We start from the raw sequence: 27,110 nt of genomic DNA on the forward strand, positions 1-27,110 counted from the left end.
GATCAACTTTAGAATTTGTTGTATTAACTTTCATTATATCAGTGAATAAAAGTGCACGTTAAAAAAAAAAAAAAGAGCATGTAATAGAAATATGCGAGTAGAAATCAGTGTAATGAATTAAATGTCAGTTTATTTCCTGCCTGGTATCGAGCTCAAAATCAAAGATACTGTTCCAATTGGGAAATACAGGCCACGGGAGAGCCATGATTATGTTTACAAGTCTCAGGAACGCATGGCCTCTGAGAAGCGACTGGGCTTGGTAAGTCTAGAGAAGATCAGAAAGTGGTTTGGACTTTGTTGTTCATATGGAATTATACTTTGTGTGTCTTTCCACACTTGTAGCTTGTAAGTATCATGGCTTCTCAACAGACTGAGGAGTGGCTGAATCTTTTCAGCTCTATGCCCTTGTGTGGCTGACATAAGGCCAGTGAGAGTCATAATGGGCCAAAATAATGAAAATTTATGTAATTCACCATATGTGTGAATAACATACCAAAACATGGGACAATAGGAGAGCTGTTTGTTTATTCTTTTTGCACTGATTTTGTGCTATTTTCTACTCTTCAGTGGCAAAAATAAATGTTACTTTTTTTTTTTCTTCTTTGATGTTTAGGTTCAGCATTTGTTTACACAAAGGAAAAAAAAGAAAAAAGTAATTGCATTATTTGCTGGAGAATAGGTCCAGACTCTGTGGTTGAATTCCGATAACAGATCCAATTCCAAATCAATACAGATGTAGCAAAAGCAAAGGCATTTCACAGATGCCAGTTATAGGACTATGCTTACTGAAGAGAGTTTCTGTAAGTGAAGGTGAACTGCAGGCTGAAGAACTTTTAGAGCTATTGCTGAAAGAGGCAAAGGAAAAGAACCAAACTTAGCTTGCCTTCCCAAGCCCAGGTCTAAAAATTCCTTTTATGCATGGTTTCATAACCTGTCAGAGGTGAAGTAGACTTTTAAGTAAAATACTGAAGGCAGAATTCCAGTATAGCCGTTAAATATTCTGAATGTTTCTCTGGAATAGTCATAGATTGCCTTTTGAATAGGAAATATCCTTTTTAATCTTCTGTCTTGAAACAATAAAAATATTATATATTTATCCAAAATAAGTATGATTTTTTTTTGTGAGAAACATTCTCAGTTTTATGAACTCCTCTATTTAGTAGAAAATTAACCTCTTTTCAAAACTTTCATGCCTAATTCCTTCATGAATTAGTCTAAATGAATCTTTTATGGAGATCTCGTGTTGTGAACTGCAACTCCTTTCATACATGCTGAATTACTTTGGGGCTAATGAAATGAGACTCTCTCATAAATAATAAATGTGTTCAGAATCTAGAAGGACTGTTCATTTGATCATCAGAGGCTTAGACGATTTTATTGCATGCTCAATGTACTGCTAGACTGCAGTACACTGAGAATCTAATAATTTGGGATTTTTTCATCATGAATCCTTCATCTGGGAGAGAACAAGAATTTTGTTACTGTATTAAAATACCCAATAATGAAGGATCTGATATCCTGAATTTCAATGTTAAAATTGATACTTCCTGGATTTTCCAGGATTTAGAAGATGCAAGCATGCCTGATGAACAAGTAAACAGTGCTGGAGAAGAGAATTTGAACCTCAGAATAAAAGAGCTGGAAAAGTCGGAGCAAAAACTGAAAGGTGTTCTAGAAAACTACATGGAGTCAGATTCGGTCCTACGAAATAGGTAAATAAAAGGGTTTTTTTGCATTCAAAATTAATGTGATGTGACAAATGTACTCTTCCCTTCATCCCATCTACTGGCTGTCAAATGATACATGCAAAACTAGCAAAAAGAAAGACTCATGGTTTTTTAGGCTGCCTGACAGGATGAATGTATAAGTGTTTTGTGTACCTGTCAGAATAGAAATGTAATATTTGATTTTTTGTTTTTATTATTTAAATCAGATTTACAGCATGATCTAAAATCTTGATGGAAATAACCAGACAGCTTTCTCAGGATGTTTCATTCTTAAGCATTCATAAGGTGTAAACACTGCTTGTAAAATATATCCCTTTCCTTTTAAATTAAGAGTTAGTTAATTTGGAATTTTGTATTGCAAAAGAAGTTCCTTGTTTCAGAAAGCTTCATCTAATGCTAATCATTATAGTAGCTAAAGGTGCCATTAAGCATTAATTATGTAGTTGACTAGAATGATAAGATCAAGGTTTTTATAGTCAGCAACTGCACTGTTCTAAACAAAGCCAAATAGTTAAAAGAACAGAAAATATAAATAACATTCAAAATAATTTTTTGTATAATTTCTTAATTGCTTTAACTCATCAAGGGATTTTGCCAGCAATGTTTTAATAATGAACTTTTTGTCAAAATAATAGTGAATCTTTTTTTAAATGGAAGCTTTTGTAGGAATAGACCTATATTAACAAAGATATTTGGGAAGGGAAAATGAGCAGAACTTTATTTAAAACCAAAACAAAGAAAGTATGAGAGAACAGTTCAAGGAGAGCAAATGACCAGCTGAAACTTGCCTGGGATATAGGAAGCCCATTTTCAGGGATCTTGGGTAGCCAGTAGAAGGAAAAGAAATCCTGTGCCTGAAGTTCTCGTGGCTGAAGCACAGACAGAGGAGAAGAGGAATGATGTAGAAGGCAGAACTATTGGGAAAAACAGAGGAGCAGAGTCAGTAGCTGTAACTAGCCAGGGCGTAGTTTTGGGCTGATGTGGCCCCATTTCCTTTGATACCAGTGTTAGATTATGCAGTGCCTGTGGTGGGGAGGACCTCATCAGGTTCACTTCGATGCATGAATAGGTACTTATTTAATGATGTGTTTTCTATCTTGATCCTATTGCTTCAGAAATACGTTTTTATGTGAGATTTTTGAATGAGGGTAGCGTTGTCATGCTGCGATGGAGGTAGCAGGAAATTTTGGCAGGTAGGGGCAGTAAGACAAAGCTAGAAGACAGAAATGAGCAGGGGAGCCAAGAGCAAAACTGTTGAAGGTTGAATGAAGAAATTCAAGGAAGAAGATACAGTACAGCACAGTTCTGAGGGGCACAGAGGGTAATGTGTGTATCTCTGAGATGAGAAAAGAGGAGGCTCTAGTACCTGCCACGGGAGATGAGAGATTGGAAAAAAATTCCCTTAACAAGAAGAAGATGTTTTGGAATTCACAACTGTTTAAAGTATTGAGAAAATTTTGAAGTGTAGGCTGAAAAGGGAAGGAAAACCTTAAGGCAAACATGAAGTTTGCTCTTGTAAGATTATGTTAGGTATTCCTCCTGTGTAGAGGAACCCCATCACATCATCTTACACTACCATTTTAATAGCAACAGTCAAAGCAAACCTGTATTTTGTCAAAATCCAGCTTTGTGAACAAAGTCAATACAGTTCTGCATTACAGGTTTCAGTACCCACTGTGATGTATGTTACAAGTAGGATGTTTTCTCTTTGGTCAGTAAAACACATAGTTACCTGTAGGTTACCTTTAATCTTAATTTAGATGGGGAGTGTTTATTGTGATCATAAAATTTGAATTTGTTAACTATGAACTTAGCAAAATCCTGTGATCAGATACATGTAGAGATCAAAGCATTGTGGCTGTCTCTATGGTAAGTTGCTATGTCATATAGAGTGCCAAGCCTCAGTGAACATTAATCTTGTAAATGTGTTTGTTTGCTTATGGTTTTCATATTAACCCAGCAGAGAGAGAATGAACACAGACATCTTGAAAAATTTTGAGAGTCTCCAGCAAGTAACGTGCAAACTCCAGTAGACTTGTTAAGAATTAAGTGTTTATTATTAGTGATCAAGAATTTGTTACTATTTTATTTTGGGGAGAAAAATGGAAAAACAAAGATAAATTGATGCATTGCTGATGACTGATTATCCATCTGGAATTGTACTGTGTGGTATTTAATTAACAAAGATCTTCATTCTTACTACCACAGGATGAAAGAGCTGGAGCTGTCACACAAAACACTTCTTGTGACGACTGATCAACTAAATATGAAGTTGCACCAGGTTGAAAATGCAAATGTGCGTGTTAAAGGGAAACTGCAAGACATTCGGGAGGACCTGATCAACTTGGTGAGGAGGATATTGTTTCAGATGACCTAGTTTAGCTTCTCTTTGTGGTAATTTATAAGTCAATCTCATCTCCAGTGACCTCTCTGTTTTTAAGCAGTAAATCACCTCAGCCTTTCCTTTTTCTACAAGCAGAGGAATCAGAAGAACTTTTTGGTCTTTTTTGCCCCACTTTATATTTCTCTGCTTTTGACAGCACTGCCATTATTCCTCTCATTCAGTCCCTTGATCTTTGAGGTATATGCTCCCACTTCCTTCTTTCTTCCCAGAACCCACTGAGCGTACTCCTTCTCCCTAGGTTAGACTTTATCTTTCTATCCCCATAATAAAGCATTTTTTTAAATTCCCTACCATATGCGATATAACAGCACAACACAGCTAACAGCCTGTTTTCTGTATAAATGCAGCTGCTCAGCCTGTCATCTGACTCTTGAATTGCTCACACATTTTCAAGCTGGGCCTCACCTGCTGTTGCATCCACTTTAAGCTTCCTACTTAGCTTTGTGTCCTCTTCCAGCTTTCCCAGATTGGTTTGGGTCTTGCCTTCTTTCCTGTGATGCACTGTCACGTGGGCCACCACTCTGCAGAGCCCTGCCGGTGTGAGCCCTCCTCTGCAGAGTGCCCTTCCTGGAGCAAGCTGATCTGTTCCCTCATTGCCAAGAAAGTCCCACTGCCGATTGCATGCCCTCGCAACTCCCTCTCCCCTGTGTCCGTTCTGAAATTGTCAGCTCTGCAGTGGAAAGCCTTCAGTACTCCAGAGTGCTAGTACTTCTTCACATAAATGTTTTGTATCAGGAAGGTCAGCTGTTGGCTGATAACACATACAACAGGCATTTTTGCCCAGTTTGCACAGCTCATTGGATGGTTCCATGAAAATGGAGAAGGAATGAAGGTTTTTCAGGGATGGTCTACAGTGAAACAATGTCTTTTGATTGTTTATCATAAGATATACTTTAATTTTCTCAGCATTTTAGGTCAAAGCTGAATACTCTGACAGGACACTAGTACCACACGGCTCATAAGAATGAACAATAATCTTTGCTTTTTTAATTAAAAGTGAAATGTATTTTTCAAGACTCAAGAAGCTTAGATGTACATATATTCCCATCAACAGTTAACCAAACAAAGTATTATCCCACACCTACCTGACTTTGCATAACATTTCAGCCCAGTGTTTCTCCTGTCCTGTCCTTGCTGGTGAACCCCTCAGACAGGAAAGTACTGAAGATCGAAAAGACTGACCTAAAGAAGTCCTTGAAGAAATACAGTGATGTCTTTGTGCCTTCAGTCTTGCTTCAAAGTTGCCACAATGGCCCTATGATACTGGTGGCTTTTACTCTGCTCAAAACAAGAGCAGCACAGGAATCATGAAAGCCTCCTCTGTCTTTCATTGGCACCTTTCACCTCTGTATGTCTCTGTGTTTGAACACACTTTGGTGCAAATGAAAATACCAAAGTCTTTCTCAAACTGATTCAAAAGGCTTCTGTTCCTTTCTCCTTTTTCAAGGGGTTCACAAAAGGAGTTGACAGATGACAGGTATGGTGAGGGCAAAGGGAAGGCACGTGTTCTGTTTTCTTTAGTAGAACCACAGCTTCTCTGCCTGTAGCATCTCAGTGCTACACTACTGTCAGTGTTAAGGATATGTTCCTGTGCAGTTCAGAGCTGGTTGTATGAATTCCATTTCAAAGACTTCTTTTGATTTAATATATACTGCAGAACATGCAAAAGAAAGTGTTTAAAAACTTCCTGTATTTTATGTGTACTAGATGTGGGTGAACTTGTGTTTTGTTTGTTTCCCACTGAGATGTTTCAGTGATGGCTGAAATGACAAAACAGTAAGTCAGTTTTGCTCTAAATGCAGGATTTTACTGGCTTTAAAAAATTTCTACTTATGTCATTCTTGAGTTTTCGGAAAACAAGGGCAGAATTATTGCAAAATTAAGAAAAATGATCAGGGAAGAAGAGATTTAGTATTAAGACGTTAACCATACAACTCACTGAAATTGCAGGTTGAAAACCAAGAAAAGTCAGAGAAGAAGCAAAAGGAAAAATTACGTTGGCTTCAAGAGCAGCTGAAGACAAAAGAGGATGAAATAAAAAGCCAGTCAGAGTATTTTGAGCATTACAAACAAAGGCAGAGACAACAGACAGCAGTGCTGAGAGAAAGGGAATGTTACCTTCGGGGTGAGGTATCTAGGCTGGAAAAGCAAGTCCTAGATCTTAGTGCCCGTATTGCTCTTTTGACGTCCAAGTTAGAAGAGGGAATGGTGCAGTATCTCCAACAGAAGCTGGAACCAGCATTCAGTGGGACTCAGGGCTACAAACGCTCTGACGTGGAAGTAATGGAATTGAAAACTTGCATTGAAAATGTGGAGCAAGACATGAAAAGCCACCTTGAGACATTTCAGCAAAATCTGAAGTTCATAAGGGAAAAAGAGGAGGACAACAGAAGAGAACAGACAGACCTGCTGACTGAACTCCAGTGCTCCAAGGACACTGAAGACTTTCTCAGAAGAAAATTGGAAGAATCTTGCCATCATGTTTATAATCTGAAATTATCTGAAATCAAACTAGAGGAAAAAGTGGAAGAGCTTTTGGATGAAAACAGGGCTTTAAAAGATCAAGGTAGGGTGAAGCTGAAAAAGAAGAAAGAAAAGTACTCCCAACTTACAAGACTGGAAAATGGAGACAACAGTGTTGACCTGGTAAGTAAAAATATGACTTTTTATAATTAGCTTTTATCTTTACATCACCCTGGATTACACTTGTCATTACATGTGCAATCTAGATGCAAGTGTGAGGGTTTTTCCTTCCTGTATTTGTTTCCTTTATTTCTGTTGATGCACTAGTATTTCACAGTGTCTGATTCACACTCACTGGAGTCAGTAGTTGGAGCTTCATTTCATCAGTGCTTTTATTAGGTGCACATTGAGGGGACTTTACAAATGTTGTTTCCTTAAGTTTTTAAGTGACGTGCCCAAGGCAAAAGTCTCAGTTGGTAATAGAAGTAGAGCCCAGAAGAACTTCTGAGACTTCTGTCTCATAGACACCATTCAGTAGAGGAGTACACACATGGCTGGGTGAGTTTTCACACGTTATTCATGCCCAAATGCTGAAGAAAAAAGCACAGCTGGCAAAAAAACTTGCCTATGAGATTTTCTGGATAACGATAAACAAGGGAAGATGGATACAGTATTCATGACTGGGAGTGAGTTGAGATATTCAATGGTTTGCAGCTCCATAGCATTGTGGTATGCCCTGAATACACTGAATAGGACTTGTTTCCTTCAAGCACTTCACTCCAGCATTGCATGGGAAAGATCTGCATATGCTGTGATATGGCATTCAGCTTCTGCCAATTCATTTTGCTGACAAAGAACAATTCTTTTCACAGAGAGGACTCAGACAAAGTTTTATTCTTTATGCACTGAGGTGGAGAGTATTTTTATTCTGAGGATTTGTTAAACTGAAATCAGCTAAGCCTCACACTCAGCTACTCCATTCAGATTGTGACCTTATATCCCTAGAACTCTCCTGATTTTAACTGCAGTTAACTGAGAGGTAATGGGCATGAACAAAAACCTTTTAGTATAGAAGCACAATCAGGCTGTGCGTACTTCCAGAACTGGGAGAAGGTAGAGAGGATCTTTTGTCTGTAAAAGCTAGAAGAAATAAAGACAAAGTTTTTAACCTGGTAGTTGAAAGCACCTTTGCAGATTTTGGTGATTTTGTGCCGCTAGTGGCTTTACAGTCCCAAAGAAGCAAGCTCCAGGAGGTCATCTTTGCGTGAGAGAGAAAGAGTGGTAAGATCATCATGGCAGCACATGGGTGACCTTTGTGGAGAGCTCGGAAACTGTGCCTCACCGCATGTCTCTGTAGCTGCCCCGAGGTGGCAGAAGGACTGACTGCTATTGCTTATTGTTATACCTAGCCTGAACCATTGCTACAGTTACTTTAACTAGTGAGTTTACTTTTTCTTAGAAATGAAGAATAAGGTTTGAAAATATTTTAAGATATTTCTAGGGGGCTTGCGCTGAGTTGTACACAGATACAACAACCAAGTGCACTATGAGGGGACTGCACAGCTAAAATCAGGAGGAGTGAGGGCTTTCAGAGCCAGGGAAGAAGTAGTGGAGAATTACTATTGGTTTGAGAAATTTGAGAAAAGGAGAAAGTAAATGTTGAGTCATTTGCAGGTGTGAAAGCAAGATGTATCAACTGACTAATTGCCTCAGATTAATCCAAAAAGTGTTCAAGAAACAGGACCAAATCTCTTTCATTCTGTGCTGTACCCTGCTAAGAGGTTATTTTTTCCTCTACACAAAGTTTTCTGACCATTTCTTTTCTAAGTACTAATTTACAGCTATGTTGTCATAGGAGATTAGTGAGTCTCAATTACACAGTCTTTGGTATAAATGAATAGCCCATAATTTGTGTTAAGGTGGTTTACTTTGGTCTGCTGCACAGTAGGTTGCATTCATGAAGTGCTGTGATCCCATCAGCAGCATCAAATCTTGTGCCTTTTGCATTTCTCGTTGTCTTTTCCTCCTCTTTTGGTACCGCTGCTAATTCACTTGGATTTTTCTGGTAGAAAATGGCTTGAGGTAGCAGGGAAAAAATGTCGAGATCTATGATAAAAGGAGGAGGGAGACATCTGGTGTTATACTGTAAAACTGAAGAGGAAGTTTTCCCCTCATCTTGTGTTTTACTAGGACCTACTAAAATAGAATTTCCTAATCTCATTACCTTGATCTTGTAGTATTCAAGCCAAAATAGTTACAAGAAAAATCCTATTTGAACTCATCATACTCCATCAACAGCTATAAAAATGAGAAATTATGTGCAATACAAGGAAGATTTTCATGCTGTTACTTCTCTGGAAAGCTGCTCGTATATCATTTTTCAGTGAAAGAGCGAACGGGATCATTTGCCTATTTCGCAGGCAGGAAAAAAGTAGTTTGTGAAGACAGGCTTATTAGACTCCTGTGAAATACACATTGTGTGAGATCCCTCAGTAAATACTGTGTCATTCAAATGCCGAGCACATCAGTTGTTCTTGAAAACTAGCCTCAGTCATTATTGCCTCAGTCATTATTGCATCTTCATGCAATAATATCAGATCCAAGTAGGTGTTTTGTTCTGGTGCTGTAGAGATGAACTGCATCTCATGGAGTGGTGTGGTCACATAAATCTTGTTGGAAATTTGAATTTCCAAACTTAGTATCAGGATCCTGTCTGCAATATTCCAACTGCAGCCTATGCCCTAATGAAAAATGCACGAAAAAGGAGCTGGTTCCATGTGGCTGTGTCTTGATTTACCAGGCAGTTTCTAGATGTGAACGTTAGGGGTCTGTTGAAGGTGTTGGTGAAGGAGAAGTATGAAACACCAAGTGATGCACTTTTCTGCAGCTTTCATGTGACAGCTGAGGTCTTGATTTCATGGTATGATTGTCCTGGCATCCAAGCATTTTATCCTTTACATCATTTTGTGTAACTTTCTTTTGACAGAACCCACATATCAATAAAGAAAAGATATCTGGGAAGAAATAAAGGCAAACTTGCAGGAAATGAATGAGTGTGTTTCAAGGAATTAACATTAGCTTCAATATTACTGGGAAAATGAAGGATGAAATCTTGGAAGTGTTGTGGTTTCCACTTAAGTCATACTTCCGAGTCAAAATCTCATAACAGAGCACTATAATGTGGCAGCTGACTTGGGCTGAAATCAAAATTATTCTCAGTGGTGATCCTGTCAAAGATCAGTGGCTTTTTTTGACTCACTATAGACTGAAGACTTTGAAGTCATTGTTTTTCCCATCTGTATGTAATTTTAAAGCTGCAGCTCAGCCCAAAGGGACCAAGTTTGTTTTCTGCTGGCATTTGATGAAGAGCAGTGCAGGAATACAAAAGTGACTGTTGGCTTGTTTTCTGTGCTGTAGCTGTTTTGGCTACCAGCTCGATTATGTGTTTTGTTGAGAAAATCAAACCTGAGTCTTCTGTTCACTAAAAAGGAGCACAGTGAATGTGAAATGTGACTTGCTGTGTATGAAGCAATAAGGGTATCTGCTTCGCACCAGAAATTGTCACAATTTCCAAAGTCAATCAGGGAGTCAAGATAAATGTCAAGAACAGAATATGAAATTTACAATTAAATTATCAATGGAAAGAAAATTTTATTTGGAATGATTTTTCTACTTTGAGTTCTTCCAACCTAGGAACAGTTGTCTTTGTAGCTGGTCACTGAACTATTAATCTAATTCCCTACTTGATTGGACTTTCTTTTCTCTTTGTTGTCTGTTTTTAATATCATAAACAGTATATTTATAATCTGTTTTTTTCTTTTCCTCCTCCTTTTCCCATTAAGAATGGAGGTACAATCCAGGATGATGTTCAAAATCTGAAATGGGGAGCAGTCTTGGATTCACTCAGAAGCAGAGCTACTCAAACTCCACTTGTGCTGCTACATGCTGAAGAGTCTGGTATGAAAACAAACTGGAATTTTTGCTTTCATTTCTGTGCAATAAAAATGAAGATGATTTAATCCATGTGGTGTGCATGACATAGAAAGTATAAGACCTTCTGAAAACCTCCTAATCTGGAAACTGTATCTTGGGAAGGTGAAGCAATAGCTATTTGCCAGTATGATACTGGCATTTAGATATGAGCTTTCTCAATAAATCCTAGAACTTTCAAGAAGCTACAGAATTGAGGAATTAGGAACATTTCCCATGTCCTGGCTGAAGTATAGTCTTTGGGAATGCCGTGCAGCAGTCAGATTTGCTTTTCAGACCAAACAACATGAAAGCTCTGATCTTGGCAAACTGTATCAGTTAAATTCTTCCAACATAAATTAATGGAAATTTTATAGCAAATTTCAGTGTATGCAAATGCAGACCTGCACTGAATAATTTAAAGCCACAAGTTTAACCCACAAGTTTTCATCTACCCACTGTAATGAGATATATTTTCCATTTTTAAATGCTTTGAGAATTGGGGGGGGACCTCAAATATACTTTATTTTAAAGCTTAATATTTATGTTTTCTTGTGAAGTTTGTTTTCTTGTTTAATGTTGTGCCTATCTTTGTGTCATTGGTGATGTACGCTTCTGGTAGAGAAGGTAGCTTTGAACATACTCTCGCTAAAATACTTTTCTGTTCAAAACATCTGGTCAGATGTTTTTGGGTTTTTCACATAACTATCTGGGAGTGGCATTACACTTGTCCAGTGCTTTACCATAACAGAAACACTGGGATGTAGCTGTGGTGGGCTAAAGCAGATGGAGGAGCTACCAGAACTTCTACCAGTTTTAGAACACAGTTCCAGTGCCTTTGCAAAAGTTGCTGGTCTAGCTGTGATTGAGCAGGTGAGAAGAAAAGTTACTGCTATTCTTGCTATCTTTGTGCACAGTGAGTCTGTGAATTTTGAGATAAAATTAAGAGTTGGTGTATTTAAAGATAAATATAAAAGTAGCTTTAAATCATAGCTGCTAAAGATGTTATTCAAGATGAATACAGGCGTGAACTAAGAAAATTATTGACTTATTTGTACCTTATTGTATAATTACTCTCAAATCTTTAAATAATTTGAAAACTCTTTATATGGAAATATTTTTTCTGATCTGTCTGTAATCAAGTATTTTATGGATGAAGTGAAAAATAAATTATGATTAGCAATATAGAATGATATATATTAGTTTATATTTTTCAGTTTGAAACAGTTCTGTTTTGCTTTTACCAGGTCACCCTTGGAACACAGAGGGCAGGTACTCTGGAAGAGAGTCTCATTTTGTTCAGATGTACCCCAAGTTATTATGCAGCAAGACTGCTTCCCCCTTGCTCTGAGAAGTTAACTAATGGTGAGACAAGTAAGGAAACCAAAGATGAAGAAAACTTTTCTCTCTTAAAGGAACAATCTATAAATCTACCAACAAAGACATTCCCCATTTCTGTGGTTGAAGCTTTGATGAGGAAGAAGCTCCAACTTACCTTGTTAGAACCTGAAAGCTACCACATATCAGCTGTCACCACTGTGAAGAAAGTGAGGAGTTTGGATTTCTGTGAGGCAAATACCCATCTTTGCTTTGATGGCCTCTGCCTTGTTGCAGAAGGGGGATTTTCTGACAAAGCTTCTGCACTTCTTTGTGGAAAGATGCCTTGCACGGTGACTGAAATTTTCACATCGTCTCTAGAAAAATACAACATGGAAAAACATAGGGAAAACAAGCAAATTCTGCCAAAAAGCATAAATGAAAATAAATGTCTGGATAAAGTTGTTGACGATGGAAAGTATCATCAAAAAATCTTTAGAGGGAGAGGTAAAAAAGAAGAAATACGGAATGAGAAAGCCCAACCACAGCATGTGACCTGTGTTCCTGAGGAAAGTTCTAAAGTCTTAAATGAAACTGATTTGATCAGGCCTGGGAAGCAAGGAATGGAAGTCAAAGACAGCCTAGGTAGCCCACAGGATGTCCAAAATTTATCTGTTGATTTTAAAGACTTAAAGAAGCATTTTGAGGGGAGCCCTGAACTATTTGAGAAACAAGGAAACCTCTCAGAAATCTACATCTCTGATGTGAATAGGGTATATAATGGAGAAGACATAATCAAAATGGAGGAGAAAGGAGAGCAACCTCAGAAACCAACTCACCAAACAAACCTCTCCAGCAACAGTGGCCTGAAAGAAAAGAAAGACCAGACCCTGAAACTATGTGAGCCAAACGAGAAGAATTTCTCAAGTCAAAAAATAGGTGCTGAAAACATGCAATATGCGTACTCTCAGAAATTTTTTTCGTCAGAGGAAGAGAGGTATCCACTAAATATATTGTCTCCTATGCAGGACAGGGCTGTGTGTTTAAGCAAACTGTTCCTGCCGGGGAGCAATTTTTATGAGTGTTTCTGTCGTCTGTCACCACTGGAAGCTGTTAATGAACGTAATGTGAAAATATATGCACTGGAAAAAGTGGTGGCTCTGTGTTCTCAGAGGATATTTCTACTGATGCAAGAGAATGAAAATTACTCAAAAAAAGTCTGTATATTAGAACATGAGAATGAGAGATATGCTCAGATGATTTGTGCACTGGAAGAGGAGATGGATGCATATTTTCAATACATTTTAGCGGCAGATGAAGCTAACATTGTTTCATTCCAAAACTTACTTAATGAGAAAGAAGTTGCTGGTGGATGTTATAATAACTTATCAGAAGAAAACACCATGAACCCAGGAACATTTTTTGTTGAAACTTTCTCTAAGAACCTCTCATGTGTTGAAAAGAAAAATAGAAATTCTGAAAAAGACTCATTGACAATTGCATTAAATAAAATTCCCATGAGTGTTTTATCCCTAGATGGAAGGAAAATGAGATATTTCCAGCTGCTTTCTGACCTGAAAGAAGAAAGAAGCAGATGCTTCAAAGAAATAGCTAAATTATTACAAGACAAGGAGAACTATGTAGCAAAATATAATGAATTAATACAAGAGAGAGGGGGAAATTTACAAAGAATATCTCTTTTAGAAGGTGAAAAAGAAACTTTATTGGGATGTTTGGCAGAGGTAAAGTGTGAACAAGACAAATACAGGACCTTGATTTCAGAACTTCAAGAGTGCAAAACCAGCTGTTATCAGACTATTTCTGATTTACAGGAGGAAAATTGTGTACTGAAAAGAGAAATAGACAGAATCAAGAAAGAAACTTCAGAACAGCTTGATGAATTTCAGAAAGCAAATGCAAACTTTATTTTAGAAAATAACAAATTGAAAGAATTAATGTCATCTTCGAGTTTCACCTATGAAGAGCTGAGAAAAGATAAAAGTTTGGGAAGAAAGGAAAAGACAGTAAAACTAAAAGAAGAAACTCAACAACGTGGTCTTAAGCCAAAGAAAGTTGAAACAGCACATAATGTAACTCAGACTGAAGGAGTTCTGGTTATAGACCCCTCAAACTATTTCCTCGGAAAAGAGGTAAATAATAACAATGAGGAAAGTTATCAAGTAGGATCTTCTACAGAAAGAGAGAGCTGTAAATGTCATTTGTAGGACAAAGCTAAATTAACCTTGTAATATATAAAATGTTATAACCTTTCATGTGCTGAAGATCTGAGGTGCTGAAGTTAACTTTGAAATAGAAGGTAAAATACAATTTTTTTTCTGAATGTTGTGTTAGAAAATTTTAAAGTGATACAGCAAGCTATAAAGTTAAAAATAATACTTAAAAGAGTGCATTGTTCAGGCATTTTTTAAATTATTTATCTTCTTGCAAGAGTGAAAGCTTCTGGTAGAGCAAATTAATTTCCACAGACTTCTGTTCTAATGGTAAAGTATTCACAGTTGTGAAACAATTAGGTCTTATTGAAAAGTATGTACATGTTCACTTACTAACTTTTATTCTGATAGGGTCTATTTTTTTTCACTTTCGATTTTTATGAAACATATGCCTAAAGACAGGATTTTTACTTATAGTGGATTTCTCATCTGTGTTTTTCCTCTGTAGTCTAATCTTACACCACAGTGAATTTCTATAGAGATTACAATGTTCCTGTAAAAGCAGAATTATTACTTCAGTTGAGAATAATCAACAGGGAAAGTTTTATCTCTAATATCTTGATTTTATGCAAATGTTTTTAGAAATTCAGATAGAAAGAAAACATATATTGTTCTGTAAAAACCTGTGTGCCATTTTGTATGGGTGAGAGGAGTCACGTCTTTTGTTGTCTATCTAGGGCGGCATGTTTGAAAGCTACAGTGTGATGAAAGAGCAAGTCAAAAAGGCAAAAGAGGAACTACAAACACAGCAAAAGGAATTAGAAAAATCAAAAAAAGAGGTAACCTCCTACTCTGAAGTAATTCTGAGGAGCAAGTTTGTTTTCTTTCTTGTTTTCTTACATGGCTGTTCTTTCTGCCAGGATTTAACAGGTTTACAAAACAGGGAAGTCTCTTATCTGCAGAACCAAAATGTACCTCTGTGATCTTTCAGTTGAGTGATAATTGCACAGTCATTTGTGGTTGGCCAGAACTTCAAGTGAAGCTGCATTCCTCCAGCACACTTTGACAGAAGCTGAGTGCTTAATAAAGACACACAGAACAAACTATCTGTTGTAGCAATCTCTGGGCAGACTGCTTCCCTCCCCCTCACTAGGAATAAGGAGTAGAAGGCAGTAAAAGCACTGAGGATTAAGGCAGACTTGAATACAAAGTAGTTTTTGAATGAGAGGCAAAATAATGTAAAATCTGACACTGTCAAGGGGTCTCGCTATATCCAGTGATGGTGCAGAGCATGCATGCTGCCCGTTCTCCTGACATCTATGCAGTCAACATGAAGTCCAACACCACCTACGTGGAGACTTGTTTGGATGGCTAGTTCTGTGTCTATGTAAAGTAAATCTGCAGTTTTAATATGAACTGAGGAAGCTTTCAGTGTTTTGCCTTTCTAAATGCATTAGCTTTCTCATTCCTATTTTTTATTGAACAATCTCCACTCTGTGCTTATCTAAGCAGAATGTATTGCTTTTATGGCAAGCATGTATTTATGGGGCTGTTTCGTGCAATAACAGGCATCACTCAGACTCCCTGCCACTGGCAGTAACAACTGTGTTGAGTATGTAAAAGAGCAGTAGGGTTATACATGGTGGCTGTCCAAAACGGTTGTCTTTTGACAGCTGCTTTATAAGACTTCGCAGATTTCAGATGAGGCAACTGGAATGAAGGGGTGGATTTGGATGAGTGATGGATGGTTAAGTAAGGAATTCTGACCTTGTAATATGAATTTGAAGAGATCATTTCATTTTTATCTATTTTTTAAAAATCTGGTTAACTTGGGTCCTTCTAATCCTTTTGTGTGTTACAAGAAAGTTGTGTGTTACACCACCTTCCTCAGTTTACTTAAAAGAATGTACAGCCTTTGCTTTCAGAAGGGAGAAGCAATGATCGCTCATATGAGGAAAGGAGATTGCTGTCTGGTGACTAGCTGATCTGAGTAGTTTGGGGTTTTTTTCGAAACTAGAGTTGATGTGTATAAGTGGAGAAAATGAATCCTAGAAGAAATACAAAGGTGAACATATGGAGGGGTTTTTTTCCTCCTTTGCATCTTTCATTTTTGACATTCCTCAGGAAGATTTTTTTTTCCCCTAGCTGATAAAATCTTACTTTCCATTTGCTCTGAGGGCTTTCAAAGAAAATTGTGAAACTGGGAGTGCATTCACCACTGCTTTTTTTAGCTTTATTCAGAATACTCAAGGTACCTTCAAATTTAGAAATCAATTTAAAAATTAATCTGTTTTTCTGCATAGCTCTAGTTAGATATGTTTCTATAGGACTTACTTTAAGAGTCTTACTCATTTCTTTTAATAAGATTACAGTGTATTGTGTAATTCCATTTATTTTAATCAATTTACAAAAATTTAAAAATTGTGATGTGGAGATCAAACTCAAGTCCATGGTTGTAAGCTGATATTGAGAAATGATACCACTGCTAGACTAATTATACTCAGTAATTTTGCTTTTTTATTCTTCCTGTTAGGCTCAGAAATGGTACAAAGAACTTGGTTTTGCTGAAACAAGATATGAAGAAATCAAGACTCGTTTGACACAGGTTCTCTCAGAATTAGACCATCTTAAACAAGAAGTTGCGGACAACACGCTTGGAAAGCAGCACTGCAAATTAGTGGTATGTATGTGAATGGAATGGAGAAATGCGTATTCATTTGGAGGAAGTGTGATGCTGTGATGCTGGACATTTTGTGGAGCAAATTCCACTGCAAGCGAGCAGGTGGTGTGGAGTCAAAGTCTGTTAACTGATGCACGCAGCTCAAGTGTGTATCCTCAAAATCCAGGAAATCTTTCTATCACATGGGGGAGGGAAAATCTCATTGGAATGTATCTATATCACAGAAATTCTGGTTTTGCTGTTAAATGAAAGCTCTTCGAATTTTTTAATTATTGAATAATCTCCTGGAAGCAGCTCTCATAAAGACTTTTCAGCTAGCCTTGAAATTATTTCTGTTCTCCTTGACAGAAAAACTGTGAAGAAGAAATATGCAACTTTTATCATCTGGAAAAGCAATTTGTAGCAACCTACAATATTTGAAAATTTATTTTGAACAGGTCAGATAGATACGGCTTTGGAAGTAAATAAAAACATATTCTGGAAAATGTAAGGATTCTGGGCTCAGTTCAGTTGCCTAAATGTCACTGTTTACCCCATTTAAATACCTTAGGGCATGCTGGCTGAGGGTGTAGCTGGCCACCTGCCAGTCCTATGCAGTTATTTCATATTAGCTTGTACATCCTACATGGCACTATGTGCTGATGTTTAGACAATTGAATTCTGACCATTAATTGAAAATGAATCACAGATTTTTCATATCATTGTGATGTATTGGCATGTAACATCTTAAAACAATGAAATCTATTTCAAGTAAGAAGAAACTCCCAAATTGTTTGGAAACAAACAAAAGCATATCATGGTGTTTTGTTTAAGCCAACAAGCTTTTGGAGGCATTTTTGGGCAATGGAGCTTTAACGCTTTTGTTTGGGGACAGTGTGAGGCAATTATTGCTTATTTTATTGGTCACTGAATTTAGGTGTTAATTATTTCTGTGACTCACATGGGAATAAAAACCTTGACAGAATGTTTGTACACTGGAAAAAGTACAGGTCAGCCTTCCTTCTGAAAAAAACCCCACTTTTAAATCCCTCCAATAACTAAACTTTCCATGTTAGTGTTTATTAATCAGTAGTATATATTTATGCAATACTGCATTGTTGTTTGATTTGGATCTGACTTCTTCATCCAATTTAATTAGTTGTTGTAGGGTTAATGTCAAATTCTTGAATACGTATTATCTCATTCCAGGTGCAAAGATGCAGTTCATGTACATCACAGAACTGTGTTTATCCTTCAGTTACACTGTTTCATGGTGCAACTAATTATCTGCATGACATAAGTCCATTATATCTTAACCAAAGGATGTTGATTTTATTGGCACAATTAAGCAAATAATACAGCTAGAAAATAGAGTAAATATATATTAACAAAGGCTGTGAGTTTATTTCAATAACTCTTTTAAAACAAACTTTTTAATATACATCAAGATGTCAATAGTGGCTTTGTGTGAAATCGTTAAAATATGACCTAAGTTTTTCTAGATTAAAGAAAAACAAGACTTTTTGGCACAATGATTATCATAATCTACTTTTCTAGCATTATTTTTCTTCCTGAAGGCAGTTTTGTAGATTGGTGGCCTTGTTCTTATTTTCAGTTATATGCCACCCTTGTCCAAAAGTGCTTTTCATCCCACAAAGTTATTAATAAACTCTGATACAGTTAAACACAATAATTTGTGCTTTTTTCCTTTTCTAAACTTCATTTTTTGGAAGACCTCTGTCTGCAATGCTTGAAAAGAAGTGTAGGTGTGAACACTCTGGACCCAGAACCCAAGGTTGGGAGGTCTTTGAGATAAGATATGTTTTGAGCATGTCTTTTAGGACTTCGTACATATCCTATGTTCTACAGCCCTTTATGCCCAGGGATCCCAGTTCTCAGCTGAGACTCCAAAAGGCTGTCATGATGTTATTAATTGCAAATAAAAGAGAGCTAATATACTCCAAGATTACTGCTAGGGCTCTGTTTTAGTGGTGTTGCTAACAGAGGAAATACCATTTAGCATTAAGGATATTTAGGGAAATTTTCTAGGATGATGAGGTCTCCTTCTGAACTGTGGTGCTGTAATAGGAGTTAAGAGAAATATGTGGGTGAGCAGGAAGGGAGCAGGGTACAGCTCCCTTTTTTTTTTTTTTTACAGCATTTACAGCTTTGAAAATGAATACAAGAATTTTAGATGAAATGCACACAGTAAATAAGGTGCCAGGCTTCCCCAGTGAACCACTGACTCCTGTCATGGCCTGTAGCCAAAAAGTCATATTCCCTCTCATTTTCTCATTGAGTTTTCAGACAAGCACACAAGAGGAAGATTTTATTTTTATTTTTAATATTTAGGCACCAACTTCAAAGACTAGAGATCTTGCCATGTTTTATAAGAATGCAGTGTGTTAAACGCTACGTTTTGGGTTTAGCTATCCTTTGGTTATTTCCCAGTCCCAACTGCTGGGTCCTTTACCCTTCTGGAGCTTGACTACACAACCAATGGTTACTGTTAACTGGGGCACCTGACAGTGATCACAAATAAACCTTGTATGCCTCATTTGTGCTTTGAAACTACAGAAAACTGCTAGCAGGTCAGCAAAACACAAAAGGAAAGAGAGAACCTCTCTCTGTCTTTAACCTTCAAGCATTTTTTTTATTTCCCCACCTCTTTTTCAATTAAGCATACTCAGTCAGGGAGTGTTTCAGTTTTTTATTTAACATAATTTTTGTGTGGGAAAGAAGAAAATGAGGAAGTTACCATGTCTCAGACTCATCCTCAGGCTTTTATCACTTCAACCCTGGTCTACTCAATCTTGATGTGTCCAACAGTTGCTATTGTTCTTTTCTCTTAACACAAGAGGGAGCCAAAAAGTTTGGTACAAAGCACGCACGACTTGAGTTGAACGCTGTGCATAGAGGACTTGCTTCATTAGGAAGAACAGTACGAAAATGTCATATTTCTGTTTTTATCTGTGTTGCAGACAGAGTGATGTGATCTATCACTACAGTTTGCTCTTTTCTATGAAGCAGAACCTTCAGTATGTTGTAGTCACCAAGGGCGTCAAAGTTGGAAAGACTGTCAAAAAGCAAGGGAAATTTAAACTGTATTGCTGTGCATCGTGACTGAGTATTAGCTCTTCTCTTGGTTGTATCAATGTCAATAACCATTAAAATCAAGCCATCTTCCTGCATGTTTTGTCAGAAGGTTATATGGTCTTTCTGCAGTATATCATAGGTCTCACTAGAATTTTTAGCTGAATCGCTAAAATGTTTAATCTTTTTAGACTTGCTTATATAACATGTTATCAGAAATCTTGAGCAGCTGTGCATATCAACTCAATATTTTTTAATATAAATCTGCAACAGCATAGATATTTTCCACAAGACTTTCTTCACCCTCAGATTTTCCTTATTCTTAGACTATATGTTTAATCTGATAATATCACTTCTAGGAGCTGACCTTATGATGCTGACCATCAATCTAAAGCTCTCACTAATCCTTTCAATCTAAGTGCATGAAATTGAAAAAGAAATTGGAGAGTGGGGGAGGAGGAGTTAAATTCAGAAGCTCCTCCTTCCACTTGTTCTGTACCACTCTTACTGCATTTTAATGTAATAAATATTTTCTTTTTAAATATTTTTGAAATTTTTACTTAAAATCTGATTAGTTTTATTATTAATCTTCCAAAACAAAAATATAACTGGGAGAGTGGAATTTGTTCTCTGAAATAAATATATGTGGAAAAACAAGGGGTTTATTATATAGCAGTTGTAGCAGGAGACCAGACACTTTTGAGTTCTGTTTTTACTCACTGTGTGACCATAGGTTGGTCACTTCATCTGTCTGTGCCCCAGTTTCCCCAGATACTTACCTTGAAGGAGCATTGTGAGCATTGTGAAATCCCAGTCCTATACCAGCTCTCACAGGGGATCAAGAACTCCTAGCTCATAAACAATTTTAAGATTAGTGCAAGATATTAGTGCTAATATGTTTATGAAGGTTTGAAGTCATATCTTTTATATCAGCTTAATTTTTTTTTATGTACAAGGTAGGTATGTATATTGATTGAGAAGTTTTGTGCTCTAAAACATGATTGAGAATATTTTCATTATTTTATATATCTAATTTGAAAATTTGTGTATCTGCTCTCTAGCCTGTGTACACTGTGAAAGATGGCCAGGAAACAGAGGAGAATAAAATAGCCAATAAGAGATTACAGCAGCAAGTGCTGACCTTGAAAGCCCAGCTCAGGGACCATGCTGCGTTACAAAATCAGTTTCACGACTTACAGAATGAAGTACAATTCCTTCAGGCCCAGCTATGTGAGAAGGTATGAGAAAGCTGTTTTTTGTGGGCTTAAGTGGGTAGACAAATGTAAGTTTAGACTTCAGATTCTACCTCTTTTTTTGTCAAGGGAGAGAACCAAAATAGTCTTCTTTCCTGGGAATGAGTCTGAGGATAATTAAATGGTTTGCAGGCATATAAAAGTGCCTTGACTTCAGACAAATAAGGAAAAGATGTAAACTGCCTGGGTGGTCAATGTTACGGAAAGATGATCGACTATAATAAAAGTTGCTGCCAGTCTCTGCTATAATCCCATAGCGTAATGCAAGCAAGGTGGTGCTGAAATTCTTTACAGAGCAACCTCCTTGGCTTATATTGTTAGGATTTTTAACATTCCTGACTCCACTATATCAGATTAGGAAACACACTGAGCTAGTGATAGATTTTTGATAGTTTTTTCTAACTTTTTCTGATCCATCTGCAAGGGTTACACATTAAGAGTTTCATTAACACATTTTCAGTTAGGTGTGTGGTTTGTATTTTTATTAATTAACATACATATTCTGGTGAGAGCCTGCATGTATATACAAGTATACTTACATGAGCAGTTTTTACACTTGTGGCAAACCAGAGCAGGTACAGGCATTAACATTTGCAAAGCTACTGCCTTATAGAGTGACAACAAAGCTACTGCCGTCAGTGTTACTAGAACTGCTGAGCTCTTAGGTGGGAACAAATTCCTGCTAGAACTTTTTTCCCTTAGAATTTGTTTCCTATTTCTTTGGAAACTATTTTTCGAAAAGCGATGATAGTTACAATGTGAGCCAAATTGGAATTGCCCATCATACTCTGAAACAACTAGTAAATGGCATTTTTTCAATAGTATTCTTCATACTATGATATGATGTGTAGAACATGCTTTTCCTCTGTCTTTCCTCTGAAATACAAGAGGTTATTTTCTTCTCCCTATTGGGTGCAAGTTTCGTCCTACTTCCTCCACACTAAATCCACTTGTTCTACAGTTTTGGGGTTTTGGGGGAGTTGTTTGGTTGTTGTTGTTGGGTTTTTTGTTTTGTTTTGGTTTTTTTCCTAGCCTTGTCATGTGCTGTGATTTGCTTTAAACCAGTCCTATATGGAGAGTTAGTGGCTTCTCTCAGGCACTGATTAGACTGCCTCTTAGCAGAATAGTGGTGGTAAAATGAAATTGTTTTGTAGTGTCTGGTATCTATAGTGATGGATGGTGCATATCAGATGGTAGGTGAGCAAAGGGTGAGACATGCTATCCATATAAATGGGCAACTTCTAATTCTTCTGTTGCATTGGCAAAAGGTTTTGCTCCATGCCTCATCAAGAATTGAACGTTGCCAGTGCAGGGACCTATTGCCAGCTTTTTCTTCGTTCCTTCAGTGCTAGTGCAATGTAAAGACATGTCTTTCCTGTCCAATCTACTACAATTCCTTCCCAAGCCCACAATTTATTAGCTCAAGACCATGTGACCTCTTTCAGCATAACTGAATTCTCATAAAGTGATCTTGGGATTTTTTTTGATGCATATAATATATTTACTGTAGGTTTTTTAGAAATACAAATTGTGAAGGAAAATGAATGCAAAGGAATCTGTATGTTTATTGCCAAATAATAATGTAATGATTTGCAGTAGAAATGGGTTTTATGTGGCAGGAGACTGTATTTTTTCTGCATAATCAGAAAGCAAGTTTCCCATGAATAATAAGCATTTTAATCATAAGGTACAGACTGGGTCATCTGGCTTACCTCCTAACAGAGGACATGCATCAATCATGTCAGAGTAGAAAGTTGTTGGTGTTCATTTTTCATAGCCTGCTGTGGAATACACATTCAGAAAATCCTTCCTTGTTTTATGCATTCTACAGCGTAATATAGACAAGAAAAGGGAAAACTTTTCCCCAAAAGAGTATTTTGGAAGATTCACAGAGCAAATGGGAATATGAGTGCATAACGAAGGATACCAAGTCTTTAATGTGATGCTGCTTTGATGAAATAACCTCACTGATATAGGGCTCCATCTAAAAACATCCAAAAGCTTTTGGTAATACATAAGACCAACATTAATGCACCAACTAGTAAGGCAGTGTTTGTGTGCCAGGGTCTACCCATGTACAACCAACTCCTCACGCTGCTTCATCTTGTTTGTGATACAGGGTCACACAAGTATGCAAAGTGTACGCCTTGGAAGTCAGGGCTAAAACAAATAGCAAAAAACTGCTACAGTGTTTTAAAATCACCATTGAATAAATTAATGCAGAATGTTTTTCAACCTTTCAGGAAAAAGAGCTTCAGAAGAGAAAGTCTGAAGCGAAGGTGATGCTAGCTCCTCTGAAGGTATTGTATTTTCCTGAAAGCCTACACAGGACTTACACAAAGGTGTATCCCTTTGCTTACAGGCTTCTGTGCGTGTGCCTGCCTTCTGCAGCTGCCCCTGACTAGCTGTTTGCAACTGGGCTTTAGGCAAGGGCATGCTGACTTTATTGCTCTGGGTGTTCTTCAGCCTGTCAAAAGGGTGACCTCGCACATGGAAAGGGAACATCCCTTTCCAGTTCACCTGTGCACACGTATTGCTGTTGCAGGGTGTGGAGGCACCTAATGGCCTAGAAACATAGGAATGCAATCTATAGCTTTGGGTCAAAATGTGCAAAATTACAAATCAGATACAAAATATGATCTCGCAGTCTCAACATGGAGTGAAATCAATGTATATATGTTCATGCTGCATAGGCTAAACTGGCTTGCCTCACCCGAAAGTGCCAGGAAAGGAACAGCTTCATTGCCAGGATGCATGGTGAATTTCACAGGCGAGGGATTATTAACCCTGTGTTTGATGAAGAGGTGAAAACCTTGGTGAATGACGTGGCCTTGGCAGAGTACACAGTCGCTTTTACAGCAATGTGTGATCAAGAGGTAAGTGTTCGTACTTCCTTATAGGATCCTCCCATTTCCACTGTTGTATTAAGTCAGTGATTATATTTTTTTAAAGTGTTTAGTGAGACTCAGTGTGTAGTTATGAAACATATCTCTGCATCTGGTATAAATATTGCTTCAGACAAGTCAGTGGAGTTGGCTGTTTTACTGCTGTTTTGGTCAGGGTTTAAATCTTCTGGAGCTTATCACAAAGTACATCAGTGCTCCATGCAGAAAACACTTCCCTGATATTTTGACAAAGTATTCCAGTGGATAATGCAGAACATATGATTCAATTTCACTTTAACTATGAATTTTGCATTTTTATCCTGCACAATGCATCATCTCAGATTTCTGAAGAGATCAGAAAAAAAAGGTTACAATGAATTCTTTTAAGATTTCAGTCAACTCATTGGATAATCATATTCAAAAGGGAATTAGTTACTTGTGTTTCACTGGCCAGAGGAAAGTGGTTTGAATGGGATACGCTCTGCCTTACACCTGGTGCTGGTCAGCATTACCATTAATAGCTCAGATGCTGGGAATATACTTCATATTTTTGGGGTAGCACCTACCTGAAGACATTCTTAAGGACAGGAGTCTGAAACTGGCAACCTGCAGAAAGAGGAATTCCCTTGTAGTACTTCAGTAATCTTCAAGCAAGCTCTTTTTTTCCTTTCATTTTCTCTCTCTCATTATTTTAAACAAAGCATGTAAAAATAGCCAAACAATATTTAGTAATGTTTGTGTCAAGTATACTCAAGCAGAATCTTGCTGGTTAAAAGGGAAAAAAAAATATATTTTGCCCTACAGTTTTGGAAAATATTGGGAAAGTGGCTGCCTACCGCAGCAGGACACGGAACATAGGTTCATACTGTTTTATGTACTTCAGTTAACACAACGCACTGCAAAATTAGTACATAAAAATAATTTATTTTTAAATCACATTGATATCTGTTTTTCATAAGCAGAAGTAGAGATGCTCACGATGGACATACCATACAGTAAATACACAGGATTATTTTTCTGATTGTTTTACATTTTTACACACAGAGTGATATTCTGTATCACTCTGAAGAAGCTTATTCTTTCAGTGATATTAAGTGTTGCAAGCTATCACTCAGTCATAGAATCATAGAATCATCTTGGCTGGAAAGGACCTGTAAGATGATCAAGTCCAACCGTTAACCCAGCACTGCCAAGTCCACCACTAAACCATGTCCTTAAGCACCATATCCCCTCATCTTTTAAATTCCTCCAGGGATGGTGACTTCACTGCTTCCCTGGGCAGCCTGTTCCAATGCTTGATAACCCTTTCAGTGAAGAAATTTTTCCTGATATCCAATCTAAACTTCCCCTGGCACAACTTGAGGCTTTTCCTCTTGTCCTATCACTTGTTACCCAGGAGAAGAGACTGACACCCTCCTCGCTACAACCTCCTTTCAGGTAGTTGTAGACAGTGATAAGGTCTCCCCTCAGCCTCCTTTTCTCCAGGCTAAACAACCCCAGTTCCCTCAGCCGCTCCTCATAAGACTTGTTCATACTTGTCATACTTGTTTCTGTGACAAGAAATAATTTGACTGCATCTTAAGGAAAAGGTAGATTGATTCTTCAAGGTAAATGGCATTCAATTTACCTGTAGTAATTAGGAAGATAAACAAGAGAGTTTGCTGATTCATAAACATTTTCGAAATTTTTTTTTGCTTGTCTGCTACTACCTATGTTTGACTAGATGGGATTTTATATGCTTCGGGTTTTTCTATTCTTCGGGTTTTATGTGCCTTCATATCTGCCTATACCATCATCCTATCACAAGCAATGCTGTCAATGTAAGATGAAAAGGCAGTGTGGTTGCAGGATGGGACAGGGTTCTGTGTCTGGCTATGTCTCCTTTGAGTATGTCAAGTCTGGGTCCCTCACTGTCTCGCCCAAGCTCACACTGAGAAAGAATGTTTTATTTGACAGTAGTTAGTAACTCATCTGTCAGGAGGAAGATAATACTTCACTGCCTTCACATGTTTTCTCAGACATTGCTGTGATAAATGAGCATTAGCATAAAGCTTCCCAATACAATAAATATCAAAATACTGTGCACATTCACTCTGTCTCTCTCAATGTCTAATTATCACAAAACTTAGCAGCTACAACAGGAGAAAATTAGATTGAATCTGTATTCTGATGGCCAGTGAGTTCATTTGCAATGTAGGAGCCCCACATTCAATTCCCTGCTTCAGCAGATATTTAGCTATTCATGCTAAGTGGAGCACAAACCCCTTCCCATAGTATCCAGCACTGTAGTGACCAGAGGTCCCACTTGGACTCAGGCACACTGGGATTCAAGCCCATTTTTTTGGATCATGCAGAGAACAGACTGGCTCTTGCTGGGCGCTATGACATTGAACTTTGGGCCATGCTGGTCTATGTAATTAATAATTCCATATGTAATGGAATCTGTCAAGGCAGATCTGTATGTTCCCATGAAAAATTTAGGTTTCTGTGGATCAGTTTTCCAATGGAAAACATTTCAGTGAGAAAATATGCAAGTGTCACTACTCTTAATTTAATAAATAATGGTTACAATGAGAAAGAAGAGAGACTGTTTCATGTTAATGTGGTACATTCCTTTGGTTTTAAAAATCCTGTGCCGAATTCTGTAGATATATGTTAAACTGAACTGACTTTTCATCTTTGAGGATTAATTTTTTGCATTTCAACTCTTATTCTCACTGGAATTCACATGTAAGATTCCAGGGCTATGCCTAGCTTTTACTTACATAAAACTCCTTTGAAAGCTCATTCCCTTCCTTCCCCTCAGATTTTCACTTCTAAATCATCCTAACATTTGAACACTTCTAGAGAAAACTCAATGGATAGACGTATTTTTTTTCCTTCTGAAATTAAAGACTTGCAATTGACTTTATTCGTTTCTGGAGCCAGTGACAAATGGAAGCCTGTTACGCATTGGCAGCAGACCTGCCTGCTTTGGCTTACTGATGAATTTCAATCGAAAGTTTGCAGTGATGCATGAAGGGTTGATCCAGAGCCCTTTGAAGGGAAAAGGGACTCTATTCAATTCAGTGCCTGACCTTTTGTAGTTCAGTGAAAACCTTCGTGCCTGGTTCTCAGAAGAAAATACATTTTTTAATTCTTTTAAGAACTCTTTTTTTTTTTTTTCCAT

At 37.5% G+C, this 27,110-nt stretch overlaps 1 protein-coding gene across 1 annotated transcript in view; it reads left to right on the forward strand.

Annotated features, from left to right (window-relative positions):
• The first annotated feature begins 232 nt into the window (after nt 1–232).
• The window catches only part of C6H4orf50 (chromosome 6 C4orf50 homolog), a 35,150-nt gene continuing 8,272 nt past the window's right edge, over nt 233–27,110 (forward strand). Inside the window, exons 1-10 of the mRNA XM_068403115.1 lie at nt 233–259; nt 1,561–1,712; nt 3,936–4,074; nt 6,082–6,777; nt 11,811–14,030; nt 14,789–14,890; nt 16,585–16,731; nt 20,865–21,041; nt 23,300–23,356; nt 23,750–23,932. Of these exons, the coding sequence (XP_068259216.1) occupies nt 233–259; nt 1,561–1,712; nt 3,936–4,074; nt 6,082–6,777; nt 11,811–14,030; nt 14,789–14,890; nt 16,585–16,731; nt 20,865–21,041; nt 23,300–23,356; nt 23,750–23,932 (3,900 nt within the window). The remainder of the gene's footprint in view (nt 260–1,560; nt 1,713–3,935; nt 4,075–6,081; nt 6,778–11,810; nt 14,031–14,788; nt 14,891–16,584; nt 16,732–20,864; nt 21,042–23,299; nt 23,357–23,749; nt 23,933–27,110) is intronic.

Source organism: Nyctibius grandis, chromosome 6 (genome assembly GCF_013368605.1).
Source record: "Nyctibius grandis isolate bNycGra1 chromosome 6, bNycGra1.pri, whole genome shotgun sequence".
NCBI classification, from domain to species: Eukaryota; Metazoa; Chordata; class Aves; order Nyctibiiformes; family Nyctibiidae; genus Nyctibius; species Nyctibius grandis.